This window comes from Calypte anna, chromosome 3 (genome assembly GCF_003957555.1).
Source record: "Calypte anna isolate BGI_N300 chromosome 3, bCalAnn1_v1.p, whole genome shotgun sequence".
NCBI lineage: Eukaryota > Metazoa > Chordata > Aves > Apodiformes > Trochilidae > Calypte > Calypte anna.
In genome coordinates, this window is record NC_044246.1 from 94,601,320 (window position 1) to 94,627,036 (window position 25,717).

The 25,717-nt window shown below is 35.2% G+C and overlaps 1 protein-coding gene across 1 annotated transcript in view; it reads right to left on the bottom strand.

Moving 5' to 3' along the window:
- The window catches only part of MYOM2 (myomesin 2), a 74,724-nt gene that overhangs the window by 10,921 nt on the left and 38,086 nt on the right, over window positions 1-25,717 (bottom strand). The window contains exons 16-30 of the mRNA XM_008506198.2: window positions 24,865-25,039; window positions 24,426-24,547; window positions 22,078-22,265; window positions 18,409-18,535; window positions 14,130-14,308; window positions 13,853-13,967; window positions 13,258-13,414; window positions 13,056-13,162; window positions 11,000-11,044; window positions 10,408-10,544; window positions 7,249-7,393; window positions 7,075-7,134; window positions 5,602-5,669; window positions 1,726-1,839; window positions 343-430 (exon numbers count right to left, since the gene is read on the bottom strand). Of these exons, the coding sequence (XP_008504420.1) occupies window positions 343-430; window positions 1,726-1,839; window positions 5,602-5,669; window positions 7,075-7,134; window positions 7,249-7,393; window positions 10,408-10,544; window positions 11,000-11,044; window positions 13,056-13,162; window positions 13,258-13,414; window positions 13,853-13,967; window positions 14,130-14,308; window positions 18,409-18,535; window positions 22,078-22,265; window positions 24,426-24,547; window positions 24,865-25,039 (1,827 nt within the window). The remainder of the gene's footprint in view (window positions 1-342; window positions 431-1,725; window positions 1,840-5,601; window positions 5,670-7,074; window positions 7,135-7,248; window positions 7,394-10,407; window positions 10,545-10,999; window positions 11,045-13,055; window positions 13,163-13,257; window positions 13,415-13,852; window positions 13,968-14,129; window positions 14,309-18,408; window positions 18,536-22,077; window positions 22,266-24,425; window positions 24,548-24,864; window positions 25,040-25,717) is intronic.

Here is a 25,717-nt window from a genome sequence, read left to right on the forward strand (position 1 = left end):
AGAACCAATGCTGGGAGAGCCCACAAAATGAAAACCAATGATAAACTGATAAGAGACTAAGGGGAAGGGGTTTACGAAAAGTATAAAAGAACCAGGTTTACGTTATTGAACTTGCGAGCCCGTGGTGAAGCTGCGCCTCCCCGGCCACCCAGCGTGCTGCAGCACTCGGCTTTACTTATATCTCTCTCAATAAAAAGTTTAACTGTTGAAACATCGAGTCAGCATTTTTAACACAGAGGACCCCAGAAAAGTTTGATAACTTGCCATTTGCAAGGATAGATTCTTGACACCACTTGAGAACACATGGAGATCATTACTACAACGTAGTAAACTTAATGTTACCTTTTCCTGTTAATTCGAGAGTAGTTACATCATGACCTCTATCATCTGAGAGTGACGCCTTATAAACTCCTTCATCTTTGCGAGATAACTACAAGAAAAACACAAGATGTTTACTAACAAACTTGGTAGTAGTACATTTGTTCAATCCCTGCATGATTTTCTAAATCAAACAACACATATTGTACCATTTTATACCTGAGCAGAGATGGAAAATATGAATGGCTTTTGTGTGCTTTTTTTATGGAGCTGTAGCTAGTTCTTAAGCCTAAAACAGATTCTGATTTCAGTTCATCTGCCTTGAGGAAGGCAGATGAAGGTGTTTTTTCTCTTGTTCCAGAAAAGACAAACAGGACTGATCCTGGTCAGTAGAGCAGTGAGATGTAGCAGAGTATAACTTTAATCCACACAAACTTTAGAAATGCAAATTTTTTTCAACCAAAATTACTTCTTTGAATAATATAACAGTAGATCTATGTCCTTTAACTGTACAAATATCAGCTTTCATTCAAGCATAAAATGGAGCCAGATTGTATCTATGTTATGTAAATAATGAACTCATTACCTTTGGAGAGCTTACATTCTAAAATCTAACACAGTCACACCACATTAAAGGCAGCAGGGATTTTGGTTTAGGTGGTTTTATTTCAATTTATTTTTAAATCCAAAGGAAAATATATAAACAATTATGTAGAGATTGGAGGTTATATAATAAGACTTTCGACATCCACACATCCAAAAGCAATTATAGTAGAAACAAAGAACTGAATGACAAGTAACAGCAATTCAATACACTCTCCCCCCAAACATTATAATAAAAAAAATTAAGCCACTGGAATGTCAGTATCCTCATGCAAGAGAAATGAAAGAGAGAAATCAGAAGAACACAAAAACAAATAAAATAAATAAATGGAATGCACATTGTGGTAAAAGAAGAAAAAAAATGATTGATTGGGTGGTGGCAGATGACAAAGGCAGTAACAATGCAAGGCAAGGATTCAAACACAAGTTAGGTTAACTGGCTGGATAAAGATAAATCTTAAGAAGTCATATACCTCAAACTCATTCATTTTAGGCAATAAAACTGAAACACTCAGAAATTAGGTGCTTGAACAAATTGAAAAATTAAGGACCAATAAGAAAGAAAGAGACAGAGTTCATCTAAGGATGCTGAAGCAACTTAAGCATCAACTATCTGAGCTGATAACAAAAGCAGATACTCTTTCAATAGCATTAGTTACTCAACAGTTAATTGAAGGCTAGAAAACATGCTTTTTCTGAAAAATGGTTCAGAGAAATCATGATAGGTGTTTTAGTGCTCTGCCTGGCAAACCTATTGCATGTCAAGCAGAAGCTGTCATTTCTAATCAGCAGGTGATACTGTACCCGAGGAATACAGAGGTGACATTCTCCCTTCTGCAGATCAGGCACCTCATCAGTGTCAACGCCAGAACCATCCTTATACCACTGGAAAACACTTTCCTTCTTTGTGTTTGCAACCTGTACAACAGAAAAGACACATAAGACGGGCTATGTCCTCAAGACAAGCATTGCACTATAGGTAGTCACACAGCTACTTTTAATGCAAGAATATATGTTCAATAGACCTAATAAAAGAACAATTCCAACCAAGTCGAACTAAGCAAATCTTAGTCCTACAGTCTTTATTTGCAGCACAAAACTGGTCAGAAACATGAAGTTTGCAGCTTACTGGTTCAGAGCTTTACCAAATCCTAAAGGCAATTCTGTCATTTTCTTCCCTTAAAGGGTTTTGCACCCTTGATATGTGGTTGTAGTTTTTCTAGAGATATCTGTGAGAAGTTTCTTTGAAATCAAAGTTTCTGAACTCTCTATCTTTTTGTGTTTGCCATGTACCTCCAGAGATCTGCGACACAGAACTTAAACCCTATCTTAAAGAGTATTCAGCCAGTTTGCAGATTCATCCCATCTGCAGAGAGTAACTGAAATTACTATTCTGAAAGCATTTCAGACATCAAAATTTTAGGCTGCACCAGAAATCTTTTTTTTTCTACTATATTATGTCCTATGGGAAGTACAAAGACTTGAGGAAATCTGCAGATTGCAGTCTCTCCCAATACAAAAGGTCTTAATAATTTGGTGCAAATGCAGATAAACTTCTTGAAGGTCAGCATTTTTCTGTAGCAGCAGTGGGTCCTCTAAGCTGTGTATAAATAGACTACAGTTGTACCACAAGTACTTCTATAATTTTGAAATATAAACTGTGTATCGGTGACATTTCAAATACCATTGATCAAATGACCTCAAACTGTGAATTCAAAGAAGCTGAAAGCTCATATCTTTTTGGAAATCTTGGCAATATATTTTATTTTTCTCCCTTTTAGTAGCACTATGTTTTATTTTACATTGCTATCGCCATATCCTTCTAAAAATCACAGAACTGCAATGGCACTTGAATGTGTAGCTTGAACTCTCAGTCAGTGTGGCTTTGGTAGAAGGACAGAGCTGGCAGGACATCTCTCAGTCCCCAGGCAGTTGCTTTAAAAAGCCTCCTTAAAAAAGAACTGAACAAATGGATAGAGGGCAGCCCAGAAGTTAATACAGATCAGCAATAGTTTCCAAGTGGTTTGCTTGAAGGAAAAAACATGCACCAGTTTCTAACCCTTTCACATTAAAGAAGTTGTACTCTTCAGAAAGAGTACAACACCGAGAAAGCTCACTGTAGCAGTGACTAGACAAATAGGAGGGCCTCCTATACTGATTCCTGGTACCAGCTCTATAAAAACTGCTCAGATTAATAAAAAATATTGCTGTATAATTACCAGTGTGGTTGCTATGGATCTCTGACAGAGTATTTGAGATCACAACCTGGGCCAAAGCAATGCCTTGCTTCAGAAAAGTGCACAGAATTCTACACTTACCAGTAACTACAAAGTGGCCAATCCTGTAGTCATATGACGAGTGGCAATTTTATTTGAACCAAGCCTGAAGGAACAAGCCTTTAATGTTTTTTCAACATTTTCTCACCAAAGGCTGTTAGCACTCAATCTGACAATAAATAGACTGAGTTTCCGACACATTCAATTTGCAGTGCTGAAGATACTTCATGTTGACATTTAGTTTGAAAAGTCACTTTTTCTGTTTAGCCACACACTAAAAATCTTGGTTTTAACAGACATGGTACAAATAAGAAACAAAATTATGTAAGAACAGATAGCTTCTGAACATTCTGAAATTCAAGAAGTTTTTGAATTAAAATCACAGTAGATGATGGCATATGAAAAAAAAAAACAAAAAAACCCCACCCTAAAACAAGCAAATAAAAAAAACCCAAACCAAAACAAAAAAGCCCAAGGAGGTAAGACCACTGAGCTATCATTCAGATGGACAAAGACATCCCACTGGCATCCCATCTGGAAGAACAAGGTCATCAGTCCTAGCTATATCTGAATTAAATACTAAGTCAACCAAAGGTCAGTCAGATCCAACCACACAGAAAATAAGTAGTACTGTGAGGCAACATAACTACTTTTGATGTACTCTTTGTAAAACAATCCATCTTTTTTCATTATTACCATTATGGACCTGAATCATCCAGGCACTTCTCTGTCCTGGAGAAGCTTCCAGTTGGCCTGATTTCCTAACTCACCTACTTCAAGCCATGCAATTTGAGAAAGTCAAGATGAAAAACCCTCCTTTACAAGTACTTCCTTCATATTATCCCAGCTCTTTAAAGAGGTAAAAGTACCCATGCCAATTTTTATTGCACAGGAGCACTAAAAGAGCCTAAAAGAGGCCTGGGCTAAGCACTCTGATATGGCCTTGAGAGGCAGACATTGTTCAACTTGTATGTTTTTTTTTCCACAGAAATAGCCCAGGGAAGCCACTCTTCTTAGCTGAATGTTAGGTATCCAAAGTTTGTTACACAAATAAAAGCTTTTTGTTCAAACCCTTCCTATGTACAAATATCAGTTAAACAGCTATAAAGAACAGCACCACGTGAACCTAATGGCCAGTCACACACTAACAGTAATAAACATTGTAAGGTCAATGGCACAGTTAAAATGATGAGTGTGCAACCAGCCCACATCCTAGATTTCATTTACATAAAATGTTCTGACCTTATAAACAAAAAGTACACTTGTGAAAAGCATATAGTCAAGTCAGACACTCAGCCCTTCACAGTTCCAGTGGTATAAACAGACTCAACAGTCAATGAAAAGAAGGATAATTTCAGATTAATTTGTAGAGAATTAACACAAGTATAACTGGTTCAGCAACATTTAATTTCCCATATGGATAAAACAATAAGCAGGGTTCATGCCTGAGGCAAATGCATGTTGAGATTATAAAGTACACCAGCTATGCAGATCAGGACCAGCAAAGGTATCATATTAGCTAATGAGTGTTGAGCCCTAAAATGGGGGCACACAGAATGGCAGCTCCACAACTCAGGTCATTTCTGCTGGGAATAAATTGAGGTTAAAGGCGTCCTAATTAGCCAGGAGAAAAAAAGAAGGGAAAAAAATCTCACAAATGTGCATGTAAATTGCTCATAATGAATGATTCAAGTTAGCCTAATTAAAAGCCAAAAACTCATTCAAAAGAAGTGGGGGAAATTAATACAAAAGAGTCCATATTATAGGAAAATGCAATGAAGAAGAGTTCAGTGCCTGTTGAATTCAATTAACTTAGTTATTCAGACCTCTAATCAGTCACTCTGGAAAAGCAATAAAATTAAAATATATCAGTTTAGAATGGAATATAAAGATGTTAATAGCAGAAGTTACTCTGAATTCTATGCACATTAGCATTAGTTAAGATTCAAAATTCATTAGCCAAATTAATAAAAATCATGTTTTGTAACATCACTCTAGAAGCCTTCGTTGCATGCTTGGTAACAGTTGATTAAATAATAGATGCTTTGGCATAGTAACCTCCAAATCAGGAGACAGTGAAGAAAGCTTTTGAACTCTGACTTTTTGTGGCTACTTTTTGAGTAATGACTCAAGGACTATTAAAGGATGAATATTTTGTTAAAATTATTTTAATGGCTCACGATTCTTATAAATAATTAGATCACCTAACACAGTTAGAAACGTTCTGTAATAATATTTTTAAAATTAAGACTACTGCTGAAGAATGGTAAAGAAAATAAACTATTTTTAGTAATTCTGCGTAGTAAACTTTTGATTTTAAAAGTATCAAAACATTTCTTCACGTTTCCAATGTATATTTTTAATCAACACATTCTAAAAAATTATTTCAAGTATATTTCCTTACCTTACAAGAAAACAAAACTTCACATTCCTCTGTAACTTCCCAGTGCAGAAACTCAGAGAAGTGAGGACCTAAGAAATAAACCTGTCTTTAAACATATGTTGTAGAATTTAGAGTATCAAAAAGAACCAGTGAAAGAAAGAAAAAGGATGACAATTATTTTATAACAGCCCCATATAGTTGTCTACAATACAGCTTAGAAACCCAAGGTTTGTCTCCATTTGTATAAGTAGTATGCCAAAATGTAAACCAGTGAGACAAATTAGTTTATTAAATATGTGTATGCCAAATTACTAACTAAGCATAGGAAAGAAACAAAGCAGCTACAAACACATGTACAAACAAGATATTCAATCCAAAGGGAAGTGAAGAATAAGCAAATGTATCAAAACCACATTTAAATGTTCAGAGCAAAAATCCCATGCCAGACATTATTTGTCCGGATTATATAAAGCTTAAAAATTAATTTAATATTAAAAGCAGAACAGGAAATACACATTTTCCTCACTGAGGTTCCATTCTTGCAAACATATATATCCATAAATAAATTTACTGACACATGTAGCCTTTTAAAATTATTGTAGTTACTTATGTCAGTAAATTTGTGTGCATTAGTGTCTGCAGGATCAGGGCCCAGAGTTGCAATATCCAGACATGGGAGGTAGCACAGCCTCAGACTTTCATTTAAATCAATAAGAACTGAAAAATGTTGTGAGTTTGTGCTATAAATGATACAGGTTACTTCCTAAATCTACTAAAAAATAAGGATCCCTGCCCACCCAAAAAATAGAAAATAACAAAGTCACATTGCTTATGTGAAGAATCTTACCTAAGCTATTTAGAATATTTTTAACTATTATTGTTACTCTCATCCTAAAGGCATGTGCTTGTAAGGTGAAAAAGTACAAACTAGAGCTTAAACTAAATTTTAAAAGGCTTTCACCGTGATAGATTGCTGAATAAGGAATCTAGAGTAATTCTTACTTTTAGCTGCAAATTACATCAATAACAAGTATATAACAAACTCTATAACTGTGTAGTGCATATGCAACAAATGTACTGAAATTTTGCTTGGACAGAAACCACAGGATCAGGTTTTTAATCTTCTTTGTCTGACACTATACTGTCTATTCCTCAGTCAATTATTTTGAAGGGATAATTCGTATGCTTAAGACTAAATGTGCTGAAACATTTTGTTAGATCAGAGCCTGCAGTATGCACAATTCTCATGAATTTTGAGCAAAGACAGCCTCTTGTAGAGACTCCCATTTCTCTACTTAAAGTTCTGCCAGCACTTGCACGTAGAGTATGATAATGTTGTAAAATGAGATCCACCAAGAGTGCAGTGTCTCCTCAAACTGTGCAACATATTCATTTTCTAATTAAATCAGTGGAACTTGGAAGCACTTGGTATTCACCAAGGATTCATTATTAGCTGCAAACAGGGCCTAAAGTCACCAGTCTACTTGGTCTCACCTTGCTTCCTGAGAAATTCCCGTCGATGGAGCTCAGCTACATCCAATACTTCCTTGAATGCTAAATTTTAGAAAAGATTAATGAAAAATTATTTAGTAACTCATAAAGAATAATTGAATAATAAACTGTCATTTCTTCAACAGAGTCAAAGTTTCAGTGTTTCAGTGAACATACCATTTCCAATGAGCACTAATGAAGATTGGTTCTTTGCCTTTCCATCTTGAATCTGTACTGTATAGGTACCTTCATTGTCAATTGTAAATTGCTCCATCAGCATTTCTATAATGCCATTTGGACGGTCACAACTTATTTTGTGCCTCTGAAATAAAGAAGTAATAACTTGACTGTAGTACAGTGGAAACTACTTATGATTCCCTATTGGATTAATTATATTTTATATCATTTTAATAATATTTTATATCCACGGACGGCTTGTCTTACAACATCCCACTGGTGACAGAAATCTACATGTACAGCTGCATTTGGAACCCTTGAGTCATCACGATATAGCTGATTCAGATCTTAAAATAAAATGGTACTGTGCATGTTTGAAGAAGAGCCTACACCAACAACCTTTAGATGCAATAAACTTTCCAGTTCAATAAAGAGCTTTGCTTGGCTGACAGACTATTCCTAGAAGGGTCCAGAGATAGCTGGAAGTATTATATTTGTAGACACAAATATGGATCTCAAAATAAAAGAAAGAAAGAAAGAAAGAAAGAAAGAAAGAAAGAAAGAAAGAAAGAAAGAAAGAAAGAAAGAAAGAAAGAAAGAAAGAAAGAAAGAAAGAAAGAAAGAAAGAAAGAAAGAAAGAAAGAAAGAAAGAAGAAAGAAAGAAAGAAAGAAAGAAAGAAAGAAAGAAAGAAAGAAAGAAGAGAAAGAGAGAAAGAAAGAGAGAAAGAAAGAGAGAAAGAAAGAAAGAAAGAAAGAAAGAGAAAGAAAGAAAGAAAGAAAGAAAGAGAAAGAAAGAAAGAAAGAAAGAAAGAAAGAAAGAAAGAAAGAAAGAAAGAAAGAAAGAAAGAAAGAAAGAAAGAAAGAAAGAAAGAAAGAAAGAAAGAAAGAAAAGAAAGAAAGAAAGAAAGAAAGAAGAAAGAAAGAAAGAAAGAAAGAAAGAAAGAAAGAAAGAAAGAAAGAAAGAAAGAAAGAAAACCTAGTGAAAATATCACTTATTAAACTCTCTGTAGCACTTCCTTAAGGGGAAGAACCTGTAAGTTGTGATCCAAAATTAGTGGGAATGTCCCCATAGATATAACTGCTTCAGCTTTGAGGGACACCTCCTGGCCAGCCTCAATAGCAAATTCACTCTTGTAGAGACAAAAATCCTGTAAAATAGTGTAGAGTCAAGATGTTCAGCACTGAATGCTGGTACTTTCAAGGGTACAAACACTACTACTTTAAATCTTGATGGGATAACTGAAGAATGAAGAAAGAGAATAGATAATGAAATTAGCAAAGAAGTAGCCAACAGATTGATTAGTATAACATTCCCTTAAATAAATTACTCTGAGAGAAGAGACTGATGTATAACATTTATACAATATTATATAAATGATCATATAATTTGGATATGCATTTTCCCATACATAGTTCAAAGAAAGATGATAAAATGTCAAAGAATAAGGCAAGATTTAATAAATCAGGAAATTAAGTAAGAGTAGAGGACATAGGCCAGGTAGGTTAAGAAGAGAAGTTATGTACTTCACCAAACTATCAAAAAGTGCAAATTCAAATTCTCACTTGCCCACAGAGGTCAAGGGCAACACTTGCATTCATTTCAGGAGTTCTCAGGGAGAATACCAAATTAAGAGTTGCCAGAAGCAGAAAAAGAACAAAATGTATATTTTAATTTGATCCTTTATCACACTTCTAGAAAATTGTTTTTATTTCTTGCTTTTGGGTAGAGGAAAAAAATATTCAAATGGCAGCTGATTAAATAGGGCCCAATTAATTCCATTTTCAGATTATTTTGAAATCTTACTGGAAGTGTTCCCTGTTAGGACCGAGGAGGAAAAATTTATCACTTCAGCCAATGTCAAGAATCAGCCCACAATTCACCAGCATAACGGGCTATTGAACGTGTTCAGTGACTGTAGCACAGTCTCCAGGCAGGTTTTAGAGTGTAATTAGGCTTCTAACTATTGCCATTATGCAGCAAGATGAAGTTCAATGATTTTATGGGCATCATAAATACTAGGCTTTTATGTGACTTTCCACAAAAATATCATCAGTCTCCAAATGTAAATGTCACCTGTGGGTTACTAATTAAAGAGGTGAAATAATGCAGCTCCACTTCAAATCTCTCTCTGATGTCAACACTTCCAAAACACATGAGAACTAAAAATAGCTCATTCTGTTCCACTAACATTGCCAAGACATAATATCATCACTTTAATACATCCTAGTCACTTATACTCAGGATTTCAGTGCTATAGTTTATAACTTCTTATAGTAAGAAAAACAGAGAAATATTTCACTCAGAAATACTTCTTCTTCCACTTGCCAATATGTAATTAGAGCAAATGGTCTTCACTTTTCTATGGTATAAAAATGCTGATAAGTTTTTCTGGTCAAAACCAGGCTTTGCATGCTCAGGAATAAACTGAACACCTTAAAAACAGTTGCACAGGAGGTGGATTCCCCACAGGAAAATGTATTTCAAGTGATGTATTTTATGCCCAGTTGACGAACCATACTCCAGCTCTGCAAAGGCATGATCTTGTTTCCTTCTCAGCCTGATGTGACCACTTTTTTGTGACCCTTTCTATGAAAGATCTAACTAGAGCTTTAATAATGCAACAAGCTGGTGGGCTGCCCTTTCATCTCCGTGTCGCCATTCAGTGTCCATTTAGTGTCGTGGCCAAAATTTGAAAATATAAATCGAAAGTGAAACAATCCAAATTTTATATCTATGACCACTGCTGCATTTTCAAGTGCCTCCCACATGATATGTACAAGCAGCAGCAGTAGCCTTGGAGGGTCTTTGGGAACAAAATGTCTTGCTACTTTGGAATTCAAACTGCTTACAGCTGCTTCTTTGTCTTGAGCTATTTTCTTAAATATTTATGCACTACTTTTAATCAAATGTGTCTAATACTGATCTGTATCTAATTTCTCCTTCTCCTTGGCTGTTGGTTCCCTGCAACAGGAATTCCATACTGCAAAAAAAAATTCAAGTTAAAATTCACACTCCTTTCAGGCATTATCAGATCTTAACGGAATGGTTTTAAGCAAAAAGTAAAAATAGAGTATCTATTAATGCATAAATGTTTACTGAACAAAATCATATATATGTATGATATATATATATATATATATATATCAATATATACTTACATCACTGTTTTCAACTTCTTTATCATTAATAACAAATCTGAAGGTAGAATCTGGTGATAAGCTTTCAGCCTGAATCCAGAAACGAACTTCACCTTTGTCAAGAATCTCATAAGCTAATTCTGATTTCAGAGGTATTGCTGCAGAAAGCAATCAGAAGTCAATAATGCATGAATCCTTGTGAGAAAAAAGTACTACTGTATTAAAATATGAGTATCTCCCTATTATTTACAGAATGCTGGCTATTCAATAAATTTTATTCAGAGAAAAGACATCTAATACACCTTTTGGCTGATTGTGAATTAATTTCTTAAAGGAAGAGAAGAATTCACAGTTATAGTTTGCACATATGTAAGGAATTAGCTAGTAGCAACCCATAGTCAATTGTCTAAGTTAAACTTCAAAAGACTTTCAGACAATGATGATTTTATTCAATGCAAACTAATATTCTTCTAAATGAATGGAAAGAAAACAAGTTGGTCCATGAAAAATGAAGCTGCCATTGTATAAGGAATAACCTTTTTCAAACTCCAGTCATTAGTATGTAATTGTATTTTTTCTAGAAGTATCAAATAGATTCAGATCTTCAACTTACTTGGATTCTTTACTTCATGACTTATTGTCATCAAACGTTCAAGCTCTGAAATTAAGAAAAATATTCATGTTTTAAAGTATCCTGAAAAACAGTCAGAAAACAAGTGTCAAAGATGGTACAGATCAGCATCAGTGGATTATTTCCTTAGGTCTTATATGTGAAATGCCCAACTCTCTTCAGAAAATTATGACAAAAAATATTTAAGAAACTTAAAATCCTGATCCATGGATTTAGGAAGCGTTCCTATTTCATGCATTTTCATGTACACTCTCTTATGTCAGAGAATCTAAACAAGGGATGAAACCTCTATGGGATTTATATAGACAGGAGACAAAAGCTTCTAAGCTGTGTAAAGTTTCATTTACCTGCTGACTTCCTCTCTGACACTGTACCTAAAAAGCTTATTTTACTATGGCAAGAAAAAAGATTGAGTGCAAAAAATTTTTCTGTAAAAAATTTACAGAAAGTTCTATTTAATGCACTAAATCCTCATGAAGGCTGCATGACAGTCTAGAAATCACTTCATCATATTTTCATACTAGCCCTATTTATCATATTCATTACCAATTGGAAGATGAACATTACTTCCAATTCCAAATTTCCAGATAATATAAAGACCAGAGGAAATTAGCAAGCATTTATAACGTGGTCAAGGATTCAGCAAAATTATAGAATAATGTATATATCATCTGAGGAAGGAACAAAGCAGCAGAATAATGGTTTTCAGGGCCAAAATACAACATCTGAGTCATCCAGGCATCCAGTTAAAAAAAAAAAAAAAAAAAGAGTGTAATTTTGACTGACAGATATGACCAGGGAAGACATGGGCTAACTGTGGGATGTGAAACACCTTTAGTGTTCTACAAAAAAAGCTTTATAAGGTAGGACAGTAACAAGACCTACAGGCAGATTTGAGTGATATTTCAAAACTAAGAGAGAAGGAATTTCTCATAATCAAATTCCTGTTTGGAAATCAAATCAAATGCCTGATTGGAAAATTAAAAATATTATCAGTTTATCTTTCCTAGAATAAGCTGTTATTGAGAATGACTAAGAAGTCACATAAAATGGTCCATGTGCTAGAGAACCATGTCTTTTATGGCTGAACATGGACTTCTCAACATCTACTTGTAATGGAAGATTTGATGTAGCTCACACTGTGATAAAACTCCTGCATACTATCAGACTCATACTCAGTCTCATTTCCTCTACTGAAATGACTTGGAAAGGTAAGTAAAGGGATTTTCATGCTTAAGGGACTGGGTATATCAGTTACAACCTGTGGACTTAGGAAACACCAAAGCAATTTTTCTGCTATTTAAAAATAGCTAAGTTCCTCCCCTTGACTTTCACTTCAGTATCCCTCAATGGTACAGCAGTCAGACTAAAGCAAATTCATTGCAACCCCAGTGAAATAAAATAGGTGCTGGGAAATAAAGTAAAACTAATCTAAATTTAAGCCAAAGGACGATTTAACTGAATGCATTCAGATCTGGCTGAAGTAACATCCTTTTTCTCACTATCTTCTGACTAATTCTCTGTCTCTCAGTTATATGAAACTATATTGAGACATTCAAGAATTGTCTCTATAAAAGGCTCCTTGCTAAGCACAGATCTCTCTACAGCTCACAGAGTACCAGTTATTGTAAGATATGGAAGGTTATGGAGTAAAAGGACAGCAAAAGAGACATACTAGAGAAAGAGATTCACAAAACAGTTTTAAAAGCAGCATTTTCAGACATTTAACTGAAAGTGTAATAGTTATTTGAAAACATCATTATAGTCCCAGCATAAAGAAAGCAATAGGATGTCTAATAGGACATATTTTTATCTTTTTTTTTTTTAAAGAAAATACTATCTTCAGTTATGCCAAGTGACATTATTGGGATAATCATAAAAATAGCTGATCACACAAAGCCTGTTGTGTCGTCTTTTTTGGTTTTCCTTAATACACAGGAAGCAATGTCAGAGTTGTGGGGTTCCCTTCTTTTTCTTGGACAATTTTAAGTGCATTTGAGGTCATAAAATTAAGGAATTTAGATCCTAAGGACCTTACCTTCATCGTCCATAACGAAGCTGGAAGAAACCCCATCTGTATCACTAACTGAGATACAATAAGTTCCCACGTCTGATTTATCAGGATTTTTGAAGTACAGCTTAGAACTAAAATCACCAATAAAGAAGAACACAATTAGAGATGTTTCTCATGAAATTTTTAACAGGAAAAACTAATGATTTGAAGGACTAGCATGACTTACTGATTTTCTTCTGTTTCAATCTTAAACTTATCAGAATCTTCAATCTCTTCATACGATTTACCCCATGCAAAAGTAGAAGCATCTGTGGCTTCTTTGCACTCAAAAGCCAGGTAAATATTACCCTCATCATCCACACCAGAAGAGATTTCTTTTGTTCCTGAAAAACAGCAATCAACTCCTATGTCAAGGTGACATTTTATTTTAGAGCTGCAATTCAGAAATTACTAAAGCCCACACTAATTTTGTCCATCTTCACCAATAGATACTAATTTTACTTGCAGAAGTACACCGAACAGTGTAAGTAAATTAGATCTATTATAATTCTGGGAGCTTTAATAAATATTATGTCAAACTTATTTTCGCTCACACCAAGTAGCACATTCTAAAAAATAAAATAACTGATCAAATATTTCTAGAGCAAAGAGTCTTGACAGTACCTCTGCATCCACATGATTTTTTTTCTTTTGGTTTTAAGGCTAGGAGCTTTTTAATTCTTGAAATACTTATCTGTTCTACAAGATCAAATCAGACTGATTAAATTCACTTTTAAGTATTCTGGTGTTTCAGAAACAAAGGAAATCAAAGTGTTCATTACCTGGTCTTGCCTCGACAAGCACTGGTTCAGATATCTCAGATGACTTGCCTACCCCAGCATCGTTCACTGCACGAACTTTGAAAACATAGGTATGACCCTCATGTAACTCAGTGACCTTGAACAAGATAGAGAAAAAAGCCAATTATAAAAACAATCTATACTCTTTGCTTCTCTGAAGATATTAGCAGAAGCCCAAGATCACATACAAGTCTTTGTTTTATTCAGTCATGTCTTCAGAAGTCCATTTTGAATTACCAGTAACTAATGAAAATGTTACCTTAAAATAACGCTTTGAAGTGGGCTTTTCATTAGCAGTGATCCAGTCTTCTGTATCTACTTCCTTGTAGTCCACTAAGTAGCCAGTAATGGGGCTTTTGCCTTCATACACCGGAGCTTTCCACAGAAGAACGAGTGATGTATTTCTAACTTCACAAAATGTGAGACCATAAGCAGGACCTAAAATATTACAAATATTGGAATTTCACTTCAATATAATGAAGATTTGCAAACTGGTTCTGCAAAGGCCAAAACACATAATTTTAATTTTATTTTTACTCTGTTTGCTTTCAAAAATCTCATCCTTTACAATAAAACTGGTATACCTGGTATTTACATCATTTTCCCATCATGGCTATATAGAGCAATATCTGCTTTATGCAGTGAATGACATCAGTATTCTAAACATGCATTCTTAGCTAGATCTCAGTAACTCCATTTTAAAGCACAGTTACTCACATAGAGAGTCCACACAGTTTGAAAATTTCTAACAAGTAACAGACATTTCTTGTGTGTTATTTAATTCACTACATCACACTACTACATCAAAGTTTCTTCACTGTGCCCTACGCAGGTTCATAATTTAGCACCAGATTTTAAATTTTTTGGTGGTGTATGTGAGCTATGATCCTCTAGTCTGATCTAACAGCCACCAGCTGACAGAAGAATTTTTCATTGTGAAGTAGATAACTATAACAAAGAAAAAATTCTCCAGATGATGTCTGTTAGGAGAGCTCTTTAAGCTAAAACCATGCTGAATCTTTGTAAATAAGTGGGTATTCACTGCTTTGTAGCTATCTGTTTTTTTCCTTGCTAAACTTCCTTCTGCTTCACTTACCTGTTCCAGTGCCATTCATTTTAACTTATAACATTTCATTTTTTTACTTTATTCTTGATGTTTATTTATGTCAGCAGACTATAAATTATGTCAATATTCTACCATGGTGAAATGTTGAAATTACCTGTGACAAAATCCTGCAATTCAGCCAAATAATGTCGCTGGAAGCTTGCTTCTTGTGCATTAAATTTAGAGTAAGAAACCATGAAAGTACCTGAGACTTAGGGATTTTCTCATTTTGTCAGTTTGACCTAATTCAAGATACCACTTTTCCTTACAAGTCTCATCTTTTAAAATAGAAATTAAAAATACTAATAAAAAAGAGTATAAAAACATTAACAAGAAATCTGATCACCATTCCAGCTTACATGCTGTTAACCAGAGGATAATTTACAAGAAATTTTATTATATCCATGATATTCAGGATGACATTCAGCAACCATAGAAAAAAAACAAAAAACAAGCAAACAAAAAACAGTAAAACTGTGTTTCTCCAGAGTAGGTAGCACATTTCAAACAAAAGGAAAACGTAAGTATCAGTTGCAGACCTTATGAGGATAAATACTAGATTTCTCACAAAAAGACTACAATTTTCAAGGATCCTAAAGCCTTTTAGTGCCTTTTTAAAACTGCAAAATAAGCGTCTATATACTCTCAGATAATTAAAATTAATTTGGCAGATGTACCTGCCAGGAATCAAGACACTAGAAGAAAATGTGTAATGAAGTATGTTCTATTCTGAGGATTCTGAGACAAGAGATGCGTCATTTTTGTTTTTAAAGTATTGTAAAATAATTCATATAGCTATCATTGCTAATCCACAGACACTCACAGAGACACCTAAGACTAGAGTTCTGCAGAAGGATAAAATAATTATGGGCTCTGAGCAAAGAATCCATCACTCACACTGGAAATCCTGCAAGAGATTTCGGTCTTTCTAGGGAAACTTTCCTTGCATATTAAAATGTGGAAGAATATTTTGGTGACACTGGGAGCATACTGTAGTCACATTACATTAGTTTTCTGTGTCTTTAGTAAGCCAGGGAAGAGGGTCAGGCTCTTTCCCCCAGCCTTAAATCTCAAATATTACTTTTTATTATTGTCAAGATATAGTTTGAAAAAATTATTCTAAAAAAGACTTGTGAAATATTTTAACTGGCTTGACAATCTGGCTGGGACAAAGAGTTTTTTGGTGTGGGGTTTTTCTTAAGCAGGAACAATGCTATAATCTGTTCAACTAGTTTCATAATGAGAACAATGTAATCAGCCAAGGAGTAGAAAGGTCAGATTGTTCATTATGAAAATGGAAATCTCACTCTCTTCATTTCCTGAAATTGTCTTTTATTTCTGTATATATCATTTAAAACAAAGAATAATCTTCAATTATTTACACACTAGACAATTTCACTGATATTTTTAAAAAACTGTAGAGAGAATAAAATGGAGATCCTTTCCAAATAATTATGACAAAATAATTGTTCCTGCAATGATGCATATATACTAAATATTACAATCATAAGAAAATGTAATTAACATAAAGAGAGTGAAGGTCAGGAGATTAAAGATTTTGTTACTGACAGCTTTGCCATGTCATTAAATGCAGAAAGGAAGATTTATGAGCCCAGAAGTATTTAGCTAGAAAGCATAGAGAATAACTGACAAGTAGTTTTGCAGAAAATAATCTGTGCATTAAAAAGAAGTAAAACTGGAAATTAGCATAATAGCCTAACTTTTTTTTTTTAAACCTGACAAATAGAAGGGTATTTGTAAGCAGGCAAATAATTGTAGGAGGTGCTTAGTTACCATTTCTCTCCTCAGCATTGAAAAAAACCTTATTTGTCTCTGATTTTGGCATTGACATTTGAGAAAGACATGTACCAACTAGAAAATATTCAAAGAACAGGAAAAAGAACATATTCAAAGAACAGGACCACATGATCTATCGGGAAAGGTTGTGTAAAATGGATTTTGTCAAGTTAAGGGGGAATCTAGAGGTCTGATAAAGTCTTTAAACACATAGAAAGCTGTTGCAAAGAGGAAAAGAATGATTTCTTCATGTCTTTGGTGGGCAGGACAAAGAGAAGACTGGCTTAAATTGTAGGAAGGAAGATTCAGAAATATTAGAAAAAGTTTTCATCTGTAAACATGTTAAGATTCAAAGTAAATTCTGGCCAAAGAACCAAGAATTTTTCACAGGTATAAATCTTTAAAATGGATTAGACAAATCTCTATCAACAAAATAGGTATAGCTGATCCTGTCTGTGGACAAGCAGATGAAGTAGGTGACATTTGAGAGCAGTAAATGATTACATGATCTTAGCAAATTTCTTCTTGTTCCAGGAAAGAACATAGAATAATCATGTTTTACATATAACATAGAAAAGAAATCTGAGATTTCCTTGCCTTCTCATTCTAATTATGCAGAGCAATGTTTCACAGCATATGGGGGGGAGGGGTGTGAAGGAAAAAAATTATTAAACTGGTATGTGCCTGTGTTTTCATTATGGGCAGTACTATGACACCCTTTGATTTGGCAAATTGTTATCAGCCATCAGAAGCAGCTTCTCTGTCAAAGTGTTGCTCATTATGAGCAAGGGTGTCATAAAATAAGCAGATGGGCCTTCAAAATCCCTTTCATAGAGTATTTACAGTACTCTAACATTACCGAGGAGAACTAATTCCCTAGATGTCAAACATTTAGGCACAAATTTATATGCTCACATGAGGAAACCTAATGTTTAACTTCTGGCAGATGAGGGAAGGTCTGAATTCACAACACTGCTTATTTAGCATTGCAATTAACAGTCTTCAGCTGCATCTACCCTGCTAAAATAGAACCTAAACACAGTTTTGAGTACTAGTATGCAGTCATCCCTGTGTGTTTGTTAGCAAATTCAGCATCTCATGCCTGAAGACAACCTAGGGGAAACACATCAAGAAGAACACACTAGTTGAGATTTTAACAGTACAGGGTGAGCTACGCTGTGCTGCTTGCCTTTATGTCAAGAGACAGGCCCCTGTTTTGTCTTCTGTGTGACCAAATACATAGTTCTGGAGTCCAAAATCCAGGAATATTCTTAATAGACTTTAATTATGGTGCCTATATGTTGTACAGGTGGTGAGTGTGAAGTTTTTAGGACTAGGACCAAAGAGATCATAGAGATAAAAACTTAACATAATGGCTGCTCTGAGCTGATGTGGACAGTGAAAGAGACACTCGAAGTAAAGATACCCTATTTTCCAGGACATTCAATGTCTTCAGTGGTGATGAGGAGGTAGCTTTTAACAGGAGATCTTGGAAGCAATGGTAGTTTCAACAGGTAATATGGCAGAAACTAACCAAAAGACATCTAGCAGAGTTTGGCTAGAATGTAACATTGACTGTTTTAAGGAGTTTATTATTAATAACTTAATTAATTTAATGAGAAACTAATAGACTTACCAGGTTCCGGCATAGTCCAGGCTGTGCACTTAAAATGCTCACTGGGATCTGAAGGTTGACCTACTCCAACCAGATTTGCAGCAGCAACTTTGAATTCATAGAAGGCATCTTCTGTCAAATCCTCTACCTTTTTTGAGAAAATAATTCAATACATCAAAAGCCATTAATTATATTCTCTTAATAAATTACTGCAAATTAGTTGAATAAGAATTCTGACTACACAGAATCACAGAATTACCTTGGTAGGTAAGTTGTTCAAGATCAAGTCCAACCATAAACCTAACACTGGCAAGACCTTAACCAAGCCATATCCTTAAGTACTGTATCTATTCAACTCTCAAATACCTCCAGGGATGGTGACTCTACCACTGCCCTGGGCAGCCTGTTCCAATGGCTGATAACTCAATAAAGAAATTCTTCCTAATATCCAATCTAAACCTCCCCTGGTGCAACTTGAGGCCATTACCTCTTGTCCTATGACTTGACCTCATTGAACAGACTGATCTCCACCTCTTTACAACCCCCTGTTAGGTAGTTTTAGAGAGCAATAAGGTCTCCCCTCAGCCTCCTTTTCTCTAGGCTAAACAGCCCCAGCTCCCTCAGTCACTCCTTTTAAGACACACTCTCCAAACCCTCAGTGAGCTTTTTTGCCCTTCTTTGGACACACTCTATCAGCTCAATGTCCTTTCTGTCATGAGGAGCCCAAAACTGAACACAGTACTCAAGATGCAGCCTTAGCAGTGCTGAGTACAGAGGTAGCATCACATCCCTGGGCCCACACTATTCCTTATACCAGCCAGGATGCGACTGGGTTTCGCTAGGCATTATTGGTGGATTATGTTCAGCTGCTGTCAACCAGCACCCCCAGGTCCCTCTCTGCTGGACAGCTCTTCAGCCACTCCTCCCCAAGCCTGTGGTGTTGCTGGGGTTGTTGTGGCTGAGGTACAGTACCCAACATTTGGCCTTGCTGAAACTCATACAATTGGTCTTGGACCATAGATCAAGCCTGTCTAGATCCCTCTGCAGAGCCTCCCTACCCTCATAAACCCATGTTGACTGGACCTGATCACCGGCTTATTCCACATGTGCCGTATAATTGTACTCAGGATGATCTGCTCCATCATTTTCCTTGGCACTGAACTCAAACTGACAGGACTGTAATTTTCCAAGATCATCCTAGTTAATTAATTAGTTAATTATTTACCAGGCCTTACTGCTGTGCTGGAGTACTGGCTATAAATTGAAGATCTTACCCTTAAACCAAACACACTGCAGAGCTCTACATGGTACTTCCACATTTCAACTACATCACCCTAGGAATGACAGCACTCCCTGAGTTGGCATGAGAGGCAGTAAAAGATTAGACCAAACATCCATGGAGCCCACACAATGAATTACCAGTAGCACATACTTACAGTTGAGTGTTCTAACATGAAATACATTTTTGCATTGCTTATGAATGGCTATTCATAAGCTATTCACTAAAATTGTATTTTAGTCTAAAAAGGTCATAATGGACTGACCAGGGAAGAAAAGCAGACAACAGGGAACTAAAGGAGAAGCCAATAAAACTAGTTCTGCAGTGTGCTAATATAACTCCAGGAAGGATTCTCAGTATTTTTTTCTGGCTTCTCTGAGTCTTTATTTTAACATTACCTACCAGTCCAAAGTGAGGAAGTAAGCACTGGAAATGGGATGACCAGAATCACTGCCTGCAGATGTCCCTGGGAAGTAAACTTAAGTAGTGACTTAATATAGAAGTCACTTATATAGAAGTGACTTAAATAGTAAGTCCATCACTGCATAACCGAGGTCAAGGTAGACAAGTCATAAGGCACCTTGACTTACAGCTGTTTGCCACCCTAAGTGCCTCATGGTAGCAGCTTTCTTTCATCTTTCCTTTTCCAGACCACTTAAATACAATAAACAAGTCTTCTATACCTCAGTCCTCTGCCCAGTTTTCCAAAAATTATATTTAATATGTCTCAAGAGAATGAAACAGATGATGATGATAGTATATGTACTGCATGTATGTATGATACTAAACAGTTTTCAGATTTTCATGAAAAAAAACTATAACTATATTCTCTGGAAAAATTCAAAATAAGAAGGGAATTTGGTGTGATTTTTTAATGGTAACAAACATATGATGGGATGATAAGAAACATATGATGGGATAGTATCAAATCAACACTATAGTAAACAATGTAAACTAGGAAAAGTCAGCACTAATACAATTTAGATAGAATTTCCTGAAGATAGAGAGCAACATAGTGATTCACAAGAGAGAATAACAGCTCAGTCTGTAAAAATGTTTTTGAAATCCCAGGTAATTAAGGAAAAGAATACTTGTGGGGTTCCCATAGAATTATTTAATCTTACAGGGTAAAACCTTTAGCGATTTCCTGGTGTTGTACTGTATATTTTAGGGTCTTATCTGCTTGCAGTATGTCATAAAATATTCTGTGCTACCAAAGGCTGTGTTGCTTTTATTTCCCATCAGTATTTCAGAATCCAGTCATTCAAACTAATGTATGAAGGTGCACCTTCAGGCACAAATACAGCTACTGGCAGGACTGAGACTTAAATATCCAATTAATTAAACTCTAAATTATTTCCCTTAATTTACATTACTCATTTGTTTATGAGTGCATTAAAAATTAAAATATCTGGAGAGCATTTCTTAGTATTGCCCTTTCGTGTCCATCCTACCCATTCTTCTTTATTTCTCAATATCCATGCTCCATCTGCTATGTCAAGGGTGCCATTTACAAAGTCAGTCACAAGCATACATTGACTTTAGTATTGCCAGCTGCCTTCTGTGACTGAAACATTCTTTCTGAACTCATCTAAAGCATTATTTTCTACTTTAGTATCAAATATCTGCTAAAGACTTACTTCTGATCTGAAGTTTAAAGGAAAGTTTCTGACTTGCAGAAATAATTTTAAGAAGTATTTGGGTATAATATCTAATTGTTTAACTAAATTTAACAAGTATCTGATTAATTACTTGCTATGTCTCATCTTCCTAATATTTCTCCATGGAAGTTCACATCAAAATTTTTCTCTTTTAAGAAACATTAAATACATAGTAAGTGCAACCATAAGCAATTTATTTTAAAAAATCATCACTCTGTTACCCTGGAAAGGAGAAAATGAGGCATAATTCTGGGCTTATTAAATATACTCCGCTTTCCAGCTGAAGGCAGGTTTGGAGAGTAAGAACAGGGACAGTTACATTTGTTCTCAGCCCATCTTCATTTCATTTACAAGTCTCCAGTTCTACAGACAGCATAGTTGTCTGTCCTGCTAAATGCTTCTACCCTTTTTCTGCATATTGTTACAGTGGTGAGATACATAGTGCTCATTAATTAATCTGGTTTATGAAGAATTTTATCATTCATCTTGTTCTTTGTGAAAATATGCTCCACAACTTTTTCCTCAAAAGTTTCCTCATCTGGGTAGCATTACTGGTCTTAAGATTTAATAGCAGGGAATGGCACTGACTCTTTACCCCAGTTTTTAGGCTCCTTGCACTCCAAAATACACAACGGGTAGACCTGTTTTTGTTGTAGTAAATATTTAAAGAATTCTGCAAGGAAGTGGCTGTCAAGAGCAAAGAAATACTACATACCAACTGCAGAAAGATAATGATTAAAAAGTACCAACCGTATAAGTTGTCCCAGTAATAAGGGAAGAGGTGACTTCATGCCAGTTGTGGTGATTTGCTTCCCGTTTATCCATATAATAACCAAGGACTGGTGAACCTCCACTGTACCTTGGTGCTTTCCAGCCAAGGGTCATTGAATGACCATCACAGTTCAGAAGTGTGATACCATGAGGATATGATGGACAGGCTATAAGGAAATAGACATCCTGAAAGTTAAAAGTCTAAAAGAGTCTAAAACACTGCAATGTGGCTGTTGTTTAGAGTTTTTTGTAGTGCTTTCATTTTCTGCAGTGTGCTGCTATCAGTTGCATATTAATAACAAAGTAGTTGTAAACCAGCTAATGAGGATTAATTTTATCCCCAAACATAACCATAGAAGCTTTTGAAACATCTGCCTGATGTGCTGCCCTCTCAGGAGATAGCAAGAAAGAAGAAACAGGGTGATCTTTAGTATGGAAATGGTAATGGCAGCAAAAGTGTGTCCAGACCAAAAGCTAAGCTTGAAGACTGAAATGGATCAAAAGATCTTTTCCTGCTAAGAGACAAATAAGCTGCTCAATTACTTCTGATACACAGTAAGAATCACTCAGTAAGAAAAAAAACACCAAAAAACAAACCAAAGAAGGATATTAATGTGAATGAATATGGTTTTACCATCCTATCCCCATATTATATGCCTACTTCAGATTGAGAATGCTTTCTGATGTATAAGGAAATAGAAAATATCAAGATTTTCATTAGCTTAACCTACAGTGAGGCAGAAAAGACATATTCTTTGTGAGTTTAGTCCCATCTGTAGCAGAAGCAGAAATGTCACCCAGGCATCTCCCTAGAGATTAAGAAAACTTTGTTCTTGAGCTTTTTAAACTCCTACTACTACTGCTACTAGCAAGCACTGTTTTGTATTTGCTATCCATGAATGAAAGTTAGCTCAGATATCCCTTTCTTGACCCTGCTGCGCTACAGTCAGTACTTGCTAAACTCCTCCCCCTAAAGCTTATATGATATTTTAATTTGAATCACCAGTATAACTTGAAACAATGTGGCTTATCTTATTCAGAAGATATGTTAACAGAGGTCCTTAATACAATACCTGATTATGTAGCTGTACTAGTGTGATCAGCATGAAAACATTAATCGGCAAAATTGGCTTTTTGTTCTTTTTTTTCAAACATGGCATATAACTCAGAGGCCATAAAACACAGCCTTTGCAATTATTAGCATTTCTTGATAAATAATAATGACCATATCAAACTCCTATAAATACCTTTAAAATAAAACAGGAGAAACATTCTGTCCATGCTATTGAAAGTCCCCCACAAATTGTTCTGCTAAATTCCTGTTAAGGCTACCAAAATGGATAAAAGCGTTATACACATCCAATAAGTGTATGTAAGATCTGTGTGCTCTGTGTTTGGTGACATACTTCACACAATTCATCTTCAAAACACAGTGACAAAATAAAAGGTGCAAGTGCATTAGCAATAAAAGGGTGATAGATGTGAAAATATTTGTGCACCACCTACCCATATGAGACATGCCCTTTCCTAAAAAAATCAAACAGTAAGTTTGTCAGTAACATCTTATCAAAATGTACCTTCTCACAGCCATTCTGAAATATATATCATTTAGAGGAATATTTCTGACAGATATGCCCCTTGGTCTCTTCCAAGAGATGGAGGCCATTCAGGTGGGGAAAAGATGTTCCAATTTAAATTTTTCAGTGTGAAACTGAAACTGTGCAGTAATTAAAACTGGACTATAGTAGCCCAGATCTGTGTACTTTTTGTTCTAAACAATTATCTATTCCTCCACGCAGCATGTATTATTCATACCAAAGATTTAACAATGGATCATTCTTACACAGAAATTTTGCTTGTAGGGAGTCAGAGGAGGTAGATTGTGCTCCAACCTGGAGAAGCCAAAGGGCATTTTCTGTTTCGTCCAGCCACACAGTAATGAATTTTCCAAAAACTCTAAACTAGCATGATTTGCACAACTACAAATCACACAGAAGCTACTTGTCACTGTTGTTCAAGATTTACATTTTCTCTATTACAGCTGAGGAGCAGAAAGCAGCCTGGTCATTATAGTGAATCTAACCTACCATTTCTATCAGATATTATCAATAGCTTTATATATACATATATATATATACATATATATATATGTCTCAATGTACTTTCTTTGTAGAACAGACACATGACTGAGCATAACCTTCACTAGAGGAATGTGCTTGATAGCTACAAAATACACTGTTATAGCAAATAAATCAAAGGAGTTTATAGATGAAAATATCTACCTCATTCAAGAAGCAAGAAGCCAAGTTGCACAGAATCATACTTACTAAGGGCTGCCTGTATTGTTATAGCTTCTGATTCCTGTGAGTTTTCACTGAATCCTACAGCATTCACAGCTTTCACACGGAACACATACTGCTCTCCAGTTTCCAAACCATGAACAACAAACCTGGGTTAAATAAAAATATCATCCCATATAAGCAGACATTTTACAGGAACCATTCTGTCCCCTAACATGAAATCTTGGCAACAATAAGAAGGTTCAACTTTATGAATGCTTCACAAAGCAAACTATTTCCAAGAGGGAAACTATTCCCTCTCTTAATGTGAATCAGGTCTGTTTACCCCATAACAGACTTTAAGAAAGGCATTTATTTTCATCATGTCTCCAGAACCTCCTTTTTTTACTCAAAGTAATGATATAGACAGAAGACTCTGAAAACAGATGTTTTCAAACCTCCCCAAAACCAGAAATACTGTTAATACCTGTTATATTTAATAGGTTTATGATTACTAGGTTCCCAGTGATTTGATCCCACCAAAGAATAGTCAATGTAGTAGCCATATAAATCCTCTTCCTGTTTGGGTTTATCCCACTGAACTACAACTGATGTTTTTGTATTCCTTGTGGCCACAACCTGACCAGGTGCAGATGGGACAACTAAAAAAAAGAGAGAAAACATGCTATGAAATACATAAACATAAAAGTAAGCTGAGGTAGATGCAACACTATGACATTCCCAGCCATGTTAATATGGCTATATGATATATATTTTAATATTTTCAGTATATTTGTTTCACTGTAAATCTGAATACTACTATATATGTGTGTATAGATATATTTATTTTTCTATTTGTTTACCTAGACTAAACTTACTCTAAGCTATAAGGCTCCATACCTGTATGATTTTATATAGGTTTTCTGAGAACATATATTCAAATATCATTGTGGATCAAGGCATACAGGTAGTAAAATGTTCTCTCTCAATTTTATTTATAGCTTATGCCCCTGTAGCACTACTGCATCAGTAAGAAATGAACATAAATTTTAGATGTATGATGTCATGACTATTAAGAAATACTGTCTCTCATTCAACTAATGACAACCTTAATTCAGAAAATGACAGTTTTCAGGACAACTTTAATCATATGTTTGGATGCTAAATGTTTAGTTCAACTTAGCTAGATGGATTTCATAGAACACAGGAACAGTGGCTGGAAGGGATTTGGCGGGATCATCTAGACCACGCTATCACTGAGAGAGGGAATATCACCAACACTAAAATGGATTGTCAGGCATGGGTTTGTTCACGTCTGGAAATATTCTGACAATGGAGCT